The sequence below is a fragment of the Alexandromys fortis genome, unplaced genomic scaffold (assembly GCF_014885135.2).
Source record: "Alexandromys fortis isolate MF-2015 unplaced genomic scaffold, M_Fortis_MF-2015_v1.1 scaffold_145, whole genome shotgun sequence".
NCBI lineage: Eukaryota > Metazoa > Chordata > Mammalia > Rodentia > Cricetidae > Alexandromys > Alexandromys fortis.
The window spans coordinates 1,053,985-1,071,188 of record NW_026068049.1 but is presented as its reverse complement, the minus strand read 5'-3'; the positions used below and the strand labels follow the sequence as shown (position 1 = coordinate 1,071,188).

Sequence of the window (17,204 nt, the reverse complement as noted above, 5' to 3'; positions counted from 1 at the left end):
GTGAAACTTGTACTAAATCAGACCAACTCATTTTTCCTAACTCAGTGTAAACAAATTCTAAAGATTTATTATTTTACCTCTTGGGGGGGGGGGCTTCTTTGTTAAGATAAGTACATCGAACAGATTCCCTCAACATATTCCCCCTAATTCTTTTTAAAAGAATTTAAGACCTTGTTACAATCTTCATTGTAGCCATGGTAAAAAATCAAAGCAGATTTCAATGTAATCTAACACTATCTTGCTTCTCTGGGGGTGTTGGGGAGAGTCCTCAGAAATTCTCCCTTGAGTCATAACTAAGTGAGAAGGTATTGAAGGTGGGGTGGGGTGGGGTGGGGTGCGTGGGAGGGTGGAGGAGCTGAGGACCTAGACAGTCACTGCCTTTCAGAGTCTTGAGGAGTGACATGGAACCGGATTTAGGTTGGGTGCCCACAGCAACTTTTGTAAAGGTTTCAGGCCTAGGAGAGATTAAAAGGAGGACTCTCTGCTGATCGCCTGAACCCTGCACTAAAGTGGGCTTTCAAAGTTTTGGGGGGCTTTAAAAGCACAGAAGCAGACATGGCTTCCCTCTGGAACTTCCACATTCGAAGCTACCAGTGTGCCTCCTTAGCAGAGCCCTCTGCCGTCTACCTCCTGAAGGCACAGCTAGAAACTTTGCACGTGCAAGCCAGTCTTCTGAAATAGATAAAACTCATAGCTGTGATCTTGGGGTTCCTTGTAATTTTCTAGAATTGACAAAATTATGGCAAACCCTTTGGTAACATCAATGTCACTCAATAAGACTATGACCCTGAAGCTTCCCTTTCCTTTCTGATTTGGCTTTTCTGTATCTGCGTTTGCTGCAGGTTTTAGCTACAAATGAAAGTCCCTCAACCCAGTTGGTGCTCAGCCTTTCTTCTGATATAGTCTGATGTTTACTGAAGGGACCGTTTCAAGTGTCAGGAAAGGGCCTGTTGGCTGGGGGTTGGTGTTTGTAAGAATGCATGCTGCTTGTACCTTCACCTGGAGCTGGGATTCAGGCATGGAAAACATTTGTCATACAAAGCAACTGCTTGAAAGCAACATGGGATTAACAAAACCTTTCTCTCACAAACCAGAAGACAGCCCAGCCCAGCCCCCCAGCAATTGTGAAGTCTCACCTGCCTGGCTCTTCTTGCTGAGAGAGGAAGGCCAGAGGCAGAAGTCAGAGGTGGCAGTGTCATCATCTGGAAAAGGAGGGGACGAACTCTAAGTTCCCTTCCAGCTCTAGCATCGACATCTGGTCTATGACATTAATTCCAAAGCAGGAGGAGAAAGAACGGCCTTGGGGTGTGTGTGGGGGGGTTCCCATCCCTCATTAGTGCCTTCCCAGAACCCACGGGCCCATCTGCAGAAGACGCACAGCAAATGAACTGCCTCCAACAGTAGAAGCAAACACTTTCAAGATGACAAACTGAAATGCATGCAGCCAGGCACTTAGGGTCTGCTCTTTATAACCCCCTCCCTCCCTTGCCTGTCCTCTCCCTCACCCCTCCCCCTAAAGGAGAGTTGGATAAGCCCGAGTTTTAGGCGATGGTGTGCAAATCAGAAACGGGAGCAGATGAGAGTCCCCACCTCCCTGCGCTGTATTTATGGCCCGCTGCAGACAGTGCGGACCCCAAGCAGAGGCCACAGGTGGTCCTCAGCTGCCTTCTTGCCCCACAGCATCTAGATGGAGTGGAGGGGCCAGCCTAACAGACACAGGCAGGCCACTTCCCTGTGCAGGAACCCAGAGCACATGGCCAGAATAACTGGAATCATTTAAAAAGGAAAGAAGTCACACTTCAAACGTCAACATTCGCCCCTCCAAAGCAGCGCAGACTTCACTTACAGATAGGCAGGTTAATGGTTTCTTTTAAAGGCTTCTACATGTATTTATTTTTCCTTAAAACTACATTTTAGGAATAATTAAAATTCCATATGGCTTCGCTTATTTTGATGCAGAAGTTTTTATTAAAACTCTTTATGGGGGACCCTGCTAGTAAAGTCTGATAAGGCTTTGTGTTTTCTCCAACCGCACAGCACTATTTTAGCTGCTACATTTTGCTGATGTTTTTATTGCTCGGCAGCATATGCCAAGATCGCTGTAGTTTTGGGGTTTAGAGACATTAACTAACACAAACCAACAGTCACCTTTCGATGGGTGAGCTCTGGTTGGGGTTCATTTGTCGTCATGGACAACAATGTGTCTGCTGGGGTCACAGCATGATGACCAGCCGCTTCTTTGAGACTGTGATGTCTTGGGGACCAGCTCTTTCTTGACTGAATGAACTAAAGTAGACTTGAAAGGGACTGGAAGAGATTCCTTGAAATCTATGAACAATAGTGTTTTCTGGAATTTTCTCAGTCATTTCATGTGAGCAGGTGTTTTCTGAAGCTGACTGCGGTGTATTGGGTATGAAGAAATAAGAACTTTTCATGTATGATGGGCAGGTGGGAAGAATCCTAATAGAAACCCCAATTTATTTACAATCATTGTTCCAGAGGGAAGAAAGGCAACTTCAGTTTCTCTCCCTGACTAGGTCTGCACCTGAACTTGTCATCTGTCTTATACGAGTGCTGTGGGGTTTTTTTTTATATCTCCTTTTTGGGTGATTTTGACAATGACACTGCTCCTTTGTGTCATCAGCCACAAACTTAAAAAAAAAAAAAACAAGTTAAAAACACATACTGAATTGACTATGGGAAATATCGATTTGGCTTGTTAAAAAATGCCCAGAAGACGAAAGCCTGGAGTATTCTAAAAGTACTGGTAAACCCATCTAACTTGGTGCATGTAACCCCTCCTCCCCGGTGACAGGCCTGTCGCCTCAGAGCAACCCAGACATCTTAAAGCTCCAGCTGCTGTCATCCACTGAGTAAATAAAGCTAAGGTCATTCTTTGTGCTGTTGGCCGTAAATGATCTTGTTCATGTACAAAGTACACTAAACTGTACTTTTTAAAAAAAAAAATGGAAACAGCCAGGAAATTGAGGGTTCTACTGTCCACATGAGACCTGGTTGGAAGAGTCTCAAAATTAACCTGGGGTGCAGTTAAGTCTGCAATCCAGCACCAGAAGGCTACGGTAGGACTATGCATGTTTAACCCTGGACTACATAGTGAGTTCCAGGCTAGTTTGGGCTACAGGGCTGAGATCCCTATCTCAAAATAAAATCACAGCTTCAAAATGGTGTTTCAAGTGCCTGGTGGCTGACAGAAGTCAGTGAACCTCCAAGATGACGCATCTTCCTGATAGGCTAGTTTGACTCAACCTGGGAATGGAGCGACACGAACACAGTAAACCTGAAAACCGTGGAAGACTGCACACTTGGGTGACTCTTTTGGAGGACTAAAAATGATTTCCACAAAACTTTGTACCTATCAGCTGGGCAGTGCTGGTGTGTATCCTGGATCCCAGCACTCGGGCGGCAGAGGCAGACCAGGCAAACCTCTGTGCGTTTGATACCAGCCTGGTCGACAGAATGGGTTCAGGACAGCCAGAGCTGTCTTAGGAAAGAAAAATGTGCCTATGACTCTTTATGCTATGTCCCCTGGTCTCCCAAGTTAGCCATGGATCTCCTGCTGGTCGAAGCATGCTAATGGGAAAGTCTAGCCATCCCATGGATTGTTGTCTAATCCACACTTGACAGCTAGGGGAGTCCAAGTCAGAGAGGAGCTCTTCCCTCAATCAGCGTCCCCACACAGTGAAGCGCAGCAAAGGAGGCAGAGCCAGAGCCAGACACCCTGTGACTACTAAGAGAAGAACAGCAGTCTGTGCTACCCTTGAGGAATCGGGCTGAACGGATCACAGCCCCCTCCCCACTTCTCTCACTTTGTCTAATTGGAAACTACTTAAGTAGACGCTTTAGGTATCTCCATGTCACCCCAGTGATGATTACCATTTGGGGGGACCCTCTTAATGCTCCACTCTGGCCACATCGTGGATCTGATAAACCTGATAAACAGCAACCGGTTCTAGTTGCTCAGGGTAGAAGAAGAATGGAATCCAGGTCAAGGGCTCCATCCCTTGGGATGCCCTGGCTTCCTACAGATGCGCTCTGTTCTGAAGCTGCTGTCTCCACTCCCCGCCACAGCTGGACAGCGTGCAAACAAACGCAACCGCCTTAAGGGGAAACTGTAAGAGTCCTGCTGTGGAAAGCAGAGGCAGGAACCCCTCACAGGCTCACACAGGCTGGGAAGGATACATCCATAAAATGCACGAGGCCCAAATAAAAACAAAGTCAAAGTTAAAAGAAAAAAAAAAACTGCCTCTCCCCACAAGGTCTGTGAGAGGAAAGCCTACAGGCTCTCCTTACCTAGTGGGGTTTCTGGAGTCTTCAGAGAAGGGGAAAGTGTGTGAAACCCAGACAGGAGGAATACAGGAGAACCTCGGACTTGGCTCTCTGGGTCTCCCTATTGCCTACCACAGCTCTTTCATGATCTGCTCCCCAGTGCTGCTTACCCTGGATCATGCCTGGCTCATAGTTAAAGACAGCTGTAGAAGGCACAGATTTCTCCTGTCAGGGCTTACGAATGGGAATACTCAGTCTTCTCTTTTTTAAAAAATTATTTACTCCGTGTGTGTGTGTGTGTGTGTGTGTGTGTGTGTGTGTGTGCTATACATGTGTGGGTACCCATAATGGCTGAAAGACATCATTGGCACTGAGCTATCTGCCTGGCCCTCCTCTCCTTTTTGGAAGTACTGGGGAAATCAAACCTATAGCCTTGGGCATACTAGACTAGCTCTCTACCACTGAGCTACAGAGCCACAGCACAGTAGCTAATAATCGCCATTTCTAAGCCCTATCTTTAAGATACATATATCATTTAGTAGACCGTAGCTAAATAGTTGTTACTGAAAACAGCAAGAAGGTCTTTACAATCAAAGGAAACTGGAGTTTGGGGATAGAAAAGTACTTGTTACTAAGGGGTGTCAGCTGGGAAAAGGGGAATGTTAGCGTCCTGACTAAACAGTAAGCAGAACCGACATGACCCAGCCAAAGGAGCAGACAGGCAGAAGAAATACAAAGAGCCTTGAATCTAACGGAACATCAGCACATTCAGAGTCCGTCGTGAGTTAAGGACACCACCGTGTGACAGGAAAAGCCAGCTGCTTGGCAGCCAGGTGTTAATTTCAGAGATACTTTGGGGGCAGTTACCTGGCAGGAGTTATTGCTTCAACAAATCTCAAATGAAGATCATGAACTTTTTATTAACCTGAGACATCCTTCCCGGGCACACAGACCACACAAGACCTACCCAGGGCTGCTGTCCTCTGCTCGCAGAGGCTCCTTCCGCTTCAACACTTCGGCTGCCCCATCCCAACTGCCCGCGTATGGAACAACGTCTTATTTGGCTCCCATTCCAACGGTAGTTCTCTGCTCCGCTCTTCTCAGCCCTTGCTCGCGCCTCCACTGACTTATTAGCTGTTTCTTAGTCTGTTCTGCCTCACTAGAGTCAGCTTTAGATGGCACGGGATTTATCTTATTTCCCGCTCACATCCCTCCCAGAACCTAGTACATTGTAAGAGCCTCAAATGGATATATATGTATATGTATGTATGCATGTATATATGTATGAGCAGTTGGATGGAAAAACAAGAGAATGAGCTTAGGTGTCTGCATCTCTGTGACATGGCCAGTACACTCGCAACACAGTAAAAATCCGCATCAAAAGCCCTGGGGAGGGCTGAAGAGGTGGCTCAGTGTGTAAGAGAGCCCACCTGTAACTCGGTTCAAGGGGGTCTGATACCCTCTGACCTCCAGGGCATCTGCATACACATAGCATGTTCCAAGTCACGTAGCCACACAGTTTACGCATAAATAAAAGTAATAATTAAATCTGTTTTAAACACGCTTTGGGTGGCTCATGTCTGTAATCTCAGGACTCAGAAGGCTGAGGCATATGGAAGATCACCTGAGTTTGAGTCCAGAATAGACAACATGGTGAGTCTGAGGCCAGCTTAGCTTAGGCTGGTTACATAGATACTGTCTTAACAAAACATAAAACTATTAAAAAAAAAAAAAAAACTAAGCAATGCTAACACCCAACCTAAAATGTAATTTAAGTGCATTTCATACATAAAACCTTGTTAAATGCTCTTTAAAAGGGACACCAAGCTACTTGCAGTATGATGCAGTATGCATGCATCACCTGACCTCACGCTGCAGATGGAGCGCCTGCCCGGCAGCATTTGCAACAAATGTCCCTGTTTCTCTAGCATGCTAGTCCTTCCTTCCTGATACGGGCCCTACCTCAGAACCAGCATGCATGCAGTTGCAGACTGGAAGACCCTGGGGAAGAGATGAAACGGAGGGATGGGAAGACTCAGATCAGAGATGCAATACGTGTCCTTCCAGCCAGTTAGTGCACTTGTCCCTGCTTGTGAGCTTGGGCCTGCCCACTGCTGCCATTAAAGTCATGGTATTTATTTGGAATCAGTAAGGTAATGGGGACAAAATTTGAAACTTTCTGAATGTCTGCACTTGTGTAAACAGCCAGCATTTTAGAGTCATTAATCACCATTGATGGGGATTTTAGCTCAATCAACAATCATTGGTGGGTGTGGCTGGATAGTAAGAGAACTGTCTCCCTCATAAAGACCCTCAGTTCCATGGCTAGAATTGGAGGGATAGGGAAAGGAGAGAGAGAGAGAGAGAGAGAGAGAGAGAGAGAGAGAGAGAGAGAGAGAGAGAGAGAGCAGGGACTCCAAAGTGTCCTCCTGTCCCACACCCAACACCCTCCCTCCCTTCTGCTGCCTGATGAGGCAGAAAGTGAGGGTGGGGAAGGACACAGAATCTGCACTCTGTAGAAACACCAGGGAGAGGGGACTCTCGCTTGCAGAGCTCCCTTTCACGAGCCAAGGCAGCCGAGCTTGAAAACCAAGGATGACCACCCTTACCACGTGCAGACGGCTCTACCACCTCTGGGGAAGCACAGCCAAGTCACTGTGCAAAGAATGTGTGAAAATGAGAAGGAGCCTGAGCGTGCATGTGGAGTTACTTTCCACACGCAGACAGCTTGTCCCTCAGCCCCTTGGGAGGCATATGCTTCCTGCTGATGTGAAATGAACTTGGGGCTCATGGGTGGGCTAAGCTGTGGCTGCCCCCTCAGGGTTCCCAGACCATGGTAAGCAAGCACTAACTGCAGAACTCATGGCCACGGAAGAACAGAACACCCCCTCCCGTGGTGTGCAAATCTGTACTACGTTCTTATCGAGTATCCCTTGAATATTTGTGTCTATAAGCTTTCCATGCTGTTTAGACTCAAGCATAGCCATTGGCATTCGCATTGTTTTTAGATAGGTATTTTTATTTTGAAATGACACAGCTGTTTCTCTCCTGGGTGTAAACCACAGCGTTCTCTCTATACCCTACCACAGCCCATGTTTACTGTTGCCTTATTCACTATAGAAAAGAACTGGAATCAGCCCAGTTGTCTATCAACAGATAAATGGATAATGAAACATATATATATATATATATGTGTGTGTGTGTGTGTGTGTGTGTGTGTATGTGTGTGTGTATGTATATCACATATCACATATTTAACTCTAAAGAATAAAGTTAAAAATTTGTAAGAAAATGGATAGATTTAGACTGTATATTGTTAGGTAAAGTCACATGATCTCAAAAAGAAACTATTTTCACTCTCATATGTGGGGTGTAGCCAACAATATGTGCATCTATGGAAACAAATGTGCATACAGGTTCAGTATAACATGAAAGAAAACAAGTTAAACACGAAGCAGTGAGGAAGTACAGAATACAAGCAATGGACACAAGTCATAAAATAGACTATAAAGCTTTTCTAAGTCTAATTCTACTATGGACTTTTTTGTTTTTGATGGTGGATAAGTGCATAAAATTTATTCAGTACTAAAAGTGTAACATTTAACGTGAAGCTTCACAGCTTCCATTCTGAATGTCAGTTCTAACTCTCTAGATGTTCACTGAGTTGCATAGACCATGGGCCTGGTTGATTTTGACGTGCAATGGTTTTTACTTACTTGCAAAGTTTTTATAATAATGTTTGTTTTAAAAAGTTGTTTTATTATTAGAAAAATAAAGCACACTAAAGAAATGAACTCTATCTTGGGGTGTGTGTGTGTGTGTGTGTATGTGCACGCAGGTGAATATGCATGCCTGTAAGTGGAAGCCAGAGACTGGAGTTCATCAATTTGGCTGGCCAGCCAATAAGCTTGAGAAACCCACCCATTTCTACTTCCCCCAAGTGGACTTTCACATGGGTGCTGGAAATCTGAACCTGGGTCCTGAAACCCATGCTTCAAAGGCAGGCACTTTCCCAAGTGAGCCACCTCCCCAACACATCCTTCCTTTAGACGGTATCTAATATGTCATGGGAAAGACAAGTGTGTCAAAGTCCTGCTGAGCAAGTGAATGCTACTTTAGTCTCCAGAAGACATGATCCAAGAGTCAAATCCACACTATACACAAAACACTACTCTGCAAGGTCACGCCTAGATTTGAAAGGGATTTATATCAGTTGTCCCCGAATTGATGCCCTCATACTAAATATGACTAAGCAACACAACGTTTGACTTAGCTTCATGACCTCATAAGCAGGAAAGCACACATTTTAGGGAATGCAGAGGGACACGCTGAACAGAACAGCAGAACGAGAAATGGAACCAATCTTTAGGACAAAAAATGACTAGCAAGCGCCATGGTCTTAGGCATAAAAAAAAAAGTGCCTCAAGTCTCCAGTATAAACATTTATTTTCAGCGTTGTAATAAACTGTGCTTCCTACAGCATGCTCCCAAATTCAGACAGAGCAGCTGATCCTAAGGCTAAGGAAGTCTGTTACACAGAAGGCAGGAGTAGGGCGAGAGCCTGACCCTGGCAATCTCGAGAAATACAACTGTGCTTTTAAACCCACCCCAATTTTAAGGATATTGCTGGAATAATACATTTCCGCTTTGTGGAAGGGGAAGGGGCAGACGGTAAAGACGTGCAAGCCTGTGTGGATGTATCCAGGGACCCAGGGCAGAGGAGAAGGAAGGAGCCAAAAGCCGCGAGGCTGGAAAAGTGGGACGACGGGAAGAGGGGAATGATCTCGCTAGGCCTTGATTAGGAACATTTTAAAGGCACGGTGGATAGTCTTTGAAACCAGATCCACTGCAGGAAGGAGGCCAGCACCCAGGACACCCTGTCTTTCAGAAGGGGCCACCCACAGTGCCGCGAGTCATATGACTGCTCTGTCACATCCTGAAGCCATTTCCAGCCCATGCACACGTCTGAGCTCCCATTTAGAGAGGATGGGATATATTGGGAACACACATATGGAAACACTTTCAGAGAATCAGTTTCCATGAAATTCATAATGAGCCAAGTGGCTTCAGATGTGGTTGCGTTCCTCCGATTAGCCAGGAAAAAAAAAAAAAAGAGGAGGGAAAAAGGAGGAAAAAGGGGGCAAACCCACCCTTTCAGACCCTATTTCAGTTTCAGAAAAATTAAAAACCACTAATGAGTTATGGCTACAAAAACACGGAGCCACGATTAAAACGGGAGGAACTAGGAAAATGAGGCAGAGAGATCGGAAAGCAATAGTCTTTAACCCCTAAAAATAACAGCTTCTATATCGGTAATCTTATCTTGAATCTGGGGCGGCTTTCCTGTGATGGTATCTACCCCGCGCGGCATAATTAATTTTCTGACATCCTGGCAGAAACCAACGCAGTGCGCATGCCCACACGAAGGAGCACGAGGAGGAGGGGAGCAGGGGCGGGAGGCAGAGGCTGCAAGACCAACGCTTATTTGATAGCACATGTGGTCAATTAAGATTATTTTTAAAGCTGCAAGTCAATGATAAATTGTTCCTAAGAATTTCTCTCTTTCTTTGAGCTAGAATTCAGAGAGGGTAGTCTGGTACTTCGTCGTGTTTTGAGCTACCGGTAACGTGGACTGTACTGAAAGTAGCAATTTCTGAACCGGCTGATAGGTTATCTATTAGCCACCAAAGCTCAGGTGATCAGGAGAAGGAGACAAATAGGGAGGTTTCTTACAGGACACCTACGTGATATTAGTGAGGTTAAACATATTAAAACAAACCTACAAAAACTTCATATGAAGTTTTAGATAAAACATGAGATTTGAAAATACTCTGCTTAGGGGGAACTGCGGATGTCAGTCGGCTGGGGGAAACATGGCGAAGGAGTCTTGGGTTTTCATTTGCCCTTTGGGGTGCTGCCGTGGAAAAGTCTGGGCAGCATTTCTTTGAAGCCTGGTGGTAAGCCCAAATCCATGATGGAAGAATGCTCTGACCTGTCATTGCCTAGCTGATGGGCTGGCAATCAGAGCTGGTGATTGCTTAACCAACCAACCTTTGCTTTTCCCCAGCCGCATCCGTCCCTCTAAGAGATGTGATATCCATAGCAACCCACAGGGCTAGCAGAGGCCGGCTCAGAGGGAATAGCCACCAGCCCAACCCAGCCTCAGACTAGACCTCTGGGGTGGTTTGAATGAGAAGTCTCCCATAATTGTCAGGCATCTGAATACTTGGTCCCCAGTAACCGGTGCTGTTCTGGGAGCCTTAAGAGGTGTGGCCTTTGGCCTTGCGAGAGGAAGTGTGCTACTGGAGACAGACTTTAAGGTTTCAAAAGCCACATGTCACATTCCCAGTTAGCTCTGTTTCCTGTTTGTGGTCTGAGATGCAAGCTCTCAGCTTCCAGCTCCAGCCGCCATGGCTGTTGCCTTCTGTTCCTGCCAATATGGACCATACCCCGCTGGAACCATAAGGTCCACATAAACGCTTTCTTCTCCACGTTATCTCAGTCACAATGTTTCATCACAGCGGTAGAAAGTACCGAAGACACCTTCCAACAGACCTCACGCTGATTCACAAGCAGGCCAGGGGAAGGAGGAGCTGGTTCCAGACGGCAGAATCACACTAATCCAATCTACGCTTTTCTAGGACAGACTAAGAGGGCTTAGTGCATGCAGCCCAGCCAGTCCAGCCCAAGCTGCCCACAGCCCACACCCAGACCCTGAGCCAGGTGGCCACCTTTCTTTCTCATTCTCATTTGAGGCTCGTGTGCTCCAGGTAACACAGTCAAACTGGACCCCTTTCCATTTGCTCTAGTGCCTACATTTTCCCGTTTCCTTTGCCTTGCCCTCCATCCTCCCCCACCCCTCTTCCTCAGCACTGGGGATTGAACCTGGGGCCTTCTACGTGCTAGGCAAGTACGTAGCTATCTATCCCTAGTCCTCTTTTATTTTCTATTTTGAGACAGGGTCTCCATCATTCACCTCACTCTGCAGGCTCCTAAGGCAATGGAACTTGATTCTCCTGAAGACTCCTGGCCCTCGGCCCGTTGGGCGGTTAGGATCTCAGGCCTGCTCACCTGATCCAGCTTGCCTTGGTTCAGTCTTTAAAGTCTTTCTTCTTGCAGCCTCCTCTCCTCTTGAAATTACAAGAAGCCTTTAAAACCTGCCTCAGAATCCCATCCTACTGGGAGCTCCTCTGCATCTCATGGGCCCTAGCAACCTCACCCTCCTCCATGCTTCTTGGAGTCTCCACTTGTACCCAGCAGAGGGACGCAGAGGGACAAAAGCCACCTTGCCACCCCTACTGGCCTGCGTTCTTTTGGAACTGGAACCCCGTCTCACTTCCTGTGAACACCTCGAAGCCTTTCTCGGAGCAATGGGTGAAGGATGTGACACGCGCGAGGGTAAAGAGGGTGGCCCACAAACCCTTGTGCTGTGGCAATTTGTGTGACCCTTCTGCCTTCTCCTGTAGAGCCAGCTGCCATGCCTGCATGTGTGCAGCCGTGTGGTCCTGGGCCACAGGACTCGCTTGAGTTAGCACACACTCGCAGATCTCCTGCAGCCTCCAGCCCCACAGTGAATCTCTCGCCCTAACCCCTGCTCCCTTAGCCTACACATTTCATTATGGGCTCTCATTCACCTGTTTTAAAACCTTTCCCTGTTTTTACATACATCTGACATAATCTTCACAAAATGCCTATGAGGTAGGCGTGGCAGGCAACAATGACAGAGAGGCTTTTTGTCAAGAACGGAAGTCCCACCACCACCACCACCTCCATAACCCAGCTAGTTACTTGTGGGGGAAAATTGTTTATGCCCCATTTCCACATTGGTCTTACCCTACTGGCATCTAGTACTTCTGTACAAATAGAATTCCTGATTGAAGAGCACACAGAATTTCTTTCTAAACAGGCATCCTTCGCTTGCTTCCTACTGATGTGATAAACACCATGCGCAGAAGCATGGGCACGGAGAGGAAAGGGTTAATGTCACCATGCAGGCTACCTTCCATCATCATGGGAAGTTAAGGCAGGAAACTCAAAGCAGGAACCCGGAATCAGGAACTGAAGCAGTGGCCATGGGGGAACACCGCTGTATCCCATAACTTACTATCCTGCCTTCTCAGACAACTCAGGACAACCCTCCCCCCAAAGGTGGCACCACCCACAGTGAGCTGGGACCTTCTACCTTAACCATTAATCAAGACAATTCTCCCACAGACTTTCCTACGGGCCAATCCAGAAGAGGCATCATGCACATTCTCGATTGAAGCTTCTTTTCCCAGATAACTCTGGCTTGTGTCAAGCTGATGAAAAAAGCAACCAGGACAATAGGGAAACCAATTAACCCGGCATGGTAGCATATGCCTGTAACCCCAGCACTCAACAGCTGAGGCAGGAGGATAACAAGTTGGAAGGCAGCCTAGGCTATCTAACTAGACCCTGTCCCCGCAAAATGAAACAAAGCAGACACCAGGAACAACCAATTTTTTCTCCATGAGTGCTGGTATGGCTTCTCATGTGACTATGTAGATACAATGGCATCAGAAATCAAATATCACCTTCTATTTAGCCAAAAACTGGACTTAGTCTGAAAGGGTTCTTTTCCCTTTGTCACTAAACATTAGTCTAAAGCCAGGGAGAAGAGGCTGGGACTACTGCAAGCCTTATGTAACCTCGGAAGCTAAGTGTGGCATTACTGTAACTAGTTCCTCTGACTGTCTCAAAGGTTTTCCACTCGAGCCCTGAACACAGAATTAACTCAAAACTTCTGCAAGAAAAACGTCCCTTTTAGAGTTTGATTTGGCATCCATTTCAAAGAACTGTTTGTATATTTTAGAATAAGGAGACTTCTCCTTTGATTGAAACCTTTCTTTTAACAATGGACAAGAGAAGATTTCCCCTCTGAATGACTTAAACAAAAACAAACACATCTTAGTTACATAGACCCTTGTTCTCAGAGTGATCTTTTTTTTTTTTATGAGAAATCAAGTCCTACAGATTGTTAAGCATTTGGCAAAAGCCTTCAAACAGCAAAAGTTCAATAATGAAATTCTCCTTTTTGTAGGAGATAAATAAATAGTAGCCTCCAAATAGAACTTTCACTTTCTCTTCACTTGCTAGCATTCCACAGTCAGTACACACCACACACACACACACACACACACACTACACATACCACACACACTACACACACCACACACACATAACACACCACACACACATAGACACACCACACACACCACACACACACCACACATACCACACACCACACACACACACACACACACACCTCCGGATGGCTTCATATAGTGTTTATTCTTGGTGCTGTGGCAATAAACTTACCACCAATGAACCATCAACATCTGTCGGTGGCTGCTCCTGGCCCCCTTGTGTGTCTTTGAGACATGAAACCCTCTGCTTCCCAATGATAAAGAGATACACCTAACGGTGTATTGAGGTTCTGCTTGTTTTAACGAGGAGAAAAAGAGGGCCTGGTGTATCTTGTGGGGTTGTGGGACAAGAAACAACTGAAAAGCTGTCTAGTCACGGCTCTTCAAACAGTGGGCAATCTCTGTGTGCTAACATCAAAACCCAAGTCCCATTTCTCTGAGTTAGAATCATGTACTCTGAGCCCACACTAGACCTAGACCCAGACAGCTCCAGAGAGAAAATGCTGCCAGCCACAGGGCAAATATCTGTTTCTGAGGCTATCAAGAAGGCTCAGTGTGTAAGAGTGCTTGCTTCATATGTGTGAGGAGCCGAGTTCAGATCCAGAGCCTCTGTAGACAGTCAGCTATGGTCACGTTCATGCCTATAACCCTCGCGCTATGGGGCAGTGGGGACAAGGATTCCTGGGGCTTACTGACTCGCTACTAGCTTAGCTCCAGGTTCAGTGAGAGCCTCTCTCAAAGGTGATGGAGCGAGCCCCTGTGAGTACACACATTCACACATGTGCATGTATAAACCACATGACTTCACAAATCTTCCTATCACGATGGAGAAAAGAAAGACTGGGCTGATTCCTGGTGAGGTCTCTCTCTTCGTTGGGTCAAATATGTTGTGTTCAGCAATAGAGAGAATGCCCATGGCCTCCAAGGGCAGTCCAGTGCAGATGTGGGCTCTGCCCAAGCAAAGGTCAGAATGGAGGGGTCCCTGACTCTCAGGGATCCTGGATTCTCCTGTAGGAAAAGGTGGGGATTCTACTTTGCTACACAACAGACAACTGTGAGGCTCCCCAACAATCGACAGCTCTATCCGATGACACACTGCCCTTGTCAAAAATGGCCCTCATTTACTGAAATCAGTACCAGCATTTCAGACAAGGCAATCAACTAACAACAGCTATGCTGTGCAAAGAACACCCAGGTTCTCATCCTACAAAACAAGTGTGCAACATAGGCCAAAAGAAAATGAGAAAAGGAATTGGCGAGATGGTTCAATGGGTAGAGGTCCTTGCTGCCAACAAGCCTAATGACCTGAGTTCTATCCTTGGGCCCCACATGGTGGAAAGAGAGAACAGATTCCCAGAAGTTGTCCAACGCATTATTTCTTTTCTAAAGAAACCTTTCATAGTGAAATGTAGCATGGAAACCAAGTTCTACAAGTGCAACAGTGTAAGCCATTCTTTCTCACTGTTCTAGGTCCTTTAAGCAATCTCTTTGATTAGAACTATTTAATTATATGTCAAGGGTCTCAACTCCCACAGGGACATAATACATACATACATATATACATACATACATACATATGTATATATAATGCATAACACTATATGTGTATATAGTGTTATGCATAATTCAAGAAGCTTTGAATTTCTTCACCCCACACATAAAAACATAGACTTTACAGCTTCAGATTTCATTCATAAGCATATTTTAAACCTTTTCAGCTAAATATCATGTTTACAAAACCAAGAGGCAGATTATTTCCACCACCATTTCTGGCTATATACAGAGTGGGTTTGACCTGTTTAAGGGTCCTGGGCCCAATTCTCACGGGACCATGGGCTACTTTCCGAGCACTGCTGGTGTAATCCAGGTGCGGCCTGGAAAGAAGAGGATGCTAAGCCCCCTAAGAAGCCGCCATGGAGCTGGAGCCTCTCAATAGTGTGGCTCTGGGACTGGGGAGATGTCTCAGGCACTGAGCACTCACCTCACGCTCACAGGGACCTGTTTTGAGTGCCCATGTCAAGACAGGTGCAGTGGTATGTGCTTGTAGCCCTAGCAAAAGCAAGAGGGGAGAGAGAAACACGAGGATCCCTGGAGCTCACAGGCCAGCTATCACAGAGGTCAAGTTCTAGGCCAACGAGAGATGCTGTGTCAACCCAAAAGGCAGAAGGGGACACTACAGAATGGCAGAATGATGTCTGAGCATGCATGTGTGTGAATACAATACACACATAATCCCTCCCCCCCACACACACACACACAAACACACACACACGTGCATTTAGGTCTGAAATGGAAAAAGCATATTTGAAACCTAAGACTTTTTGCTGTATCTTGATTCTCCTTCGCTGTCACTGTGTAGCCCTAGACAAGTCCCTTGAGGTCTCTGAGTCCTGACTCTCTAGTGGGATTATTCAGACTGTGAGGCTATCAACACCTCAGGGAACCGCTGTGCAGACTCAAGGGAGTTATGTCTAAGAAAGGGGTTTCTACATATTTGGGGCACCATGGAAACAGAAACGCACTTGGTCCTAGCCACCATGGGTCTGCATCCATGCAACAAAATAATGCTATTTTCATATTGTATTTTTATTTAGCTGTATGTGTGCCTGCTTGTCAGGATGCATACCATGTGTTTGTGGGTGCAGAAGAGGCCACAGTTGGAGGGACAGGAGTTTTTGAACTGTTTGATATGGGTCCTAGGAACCAAACCAAGGTCCTCTGCAAAAAGACCGAGGTGAGAAAAGGGATGGTAGACGGAGGGGTTCGAGAGAAGGGAATAGGGTGAAAATGAATAAAATTTATTATATTAATATATGAAATGCAAGCAATAGAAATTTTAAATAAAAGTGAGGAGTGATTTTGGAAACGCCTGATGTAAACCTTGGGCCTCCATGCATACCATAACCCCATGCACAAAATGCGCATGTTCACACTAACAATCATACAACCACAAACACATACATACACCTTAAAAAGTAAGAATACAACATAAAGTCTTGAAAGAGTGAAACATACAGGTGTTTAGTTTCCTGTTTTTAGGCTCGTCCGATCAGGTCTTGACTTATTCCTTGTGCACTGACACAATGAGAAGGGGTCAGTCCCAACGTCTGGTGGCCAGGGTGGGACTCAATAGGCCAGTCCAGGTCCCCATCTTAGGAGGAGGGAAGCTCACACTCACAACTGCACCAAACAACTGTTACACATCCTGGCTCCTGGGGGGAGGGGACACCCCTCTTTCCAGTAGATCACCCAGGCTTTCCATTTTGTTCTGTTTGCTTTGGGTGACTCCATCGGCTATCTGTCATCCTGGTTTTGCCTCTTCTTTTTCTTGTTTATTTTTTCTTTTACAGTGAGACTCTCGTTCACTGTCTTGGATGACTAGTTCTGATTGTAAACTTGGCATGCTCGGCCTTGACAGGCTCACCGAGAGGCAGAGCTCTGGGTATGTTTGTGGGAGAGTTTCTGAGATTAAGATGAAGAAAGCCGTCTTAACTGTGGGGGGGGGGGGGAGTGCAACACCATGTGCTGGGGTCCTAAAGGAGAAAGTGAGCTGAGCACCTGCACTCATCTCTGACCCCTGAGTACAGAAGTCACGTGACCAGTTGCCTCCCACCACCTCTTCCAACCATGAAAAAAGGAATCCTTAGGAGCCATGAGCTTTAGCGTTTGTCACCGCAGGGAGAAAGCAACAGCTGAACCCAAAACTGAAGGTTACCAGAGAAGAATAGTTTCATGTTTTGTATCACATTC

The 17,204-nt window shown here is 46.2% G+C and overlaps 1 protein-coding gene across 9 annotated transcripts in view; it reads right to left on the bottom strand.

Annotated features, from left to right (window-relative positions):
- Runx2 (RUNX family transcription factor 2) overlaps positions 1-17,204 on the bottom strand; it is a 308,143-nt gene that overhangs the window by 112,299 nt on the left and 178,640 nt on the right. For 2 of the 9 annotated variants that reach the window (XM_050119363.1, XM_050119367.1), the window contains one exon: positions 1,137-1,202. The exons of the other annotated variants lie outside the window; for them this stretch is intronic. In XM_050119363.1, coding sequence (XP_049975320.1) covers positions 1,137-1,202 — 66 coding nt within the window. The remainder of the gene's footprint in view (positions 1-1,136; positions 1,203-17,204) is intronic. 9 annotated transcript variants of the gene reach the window in all.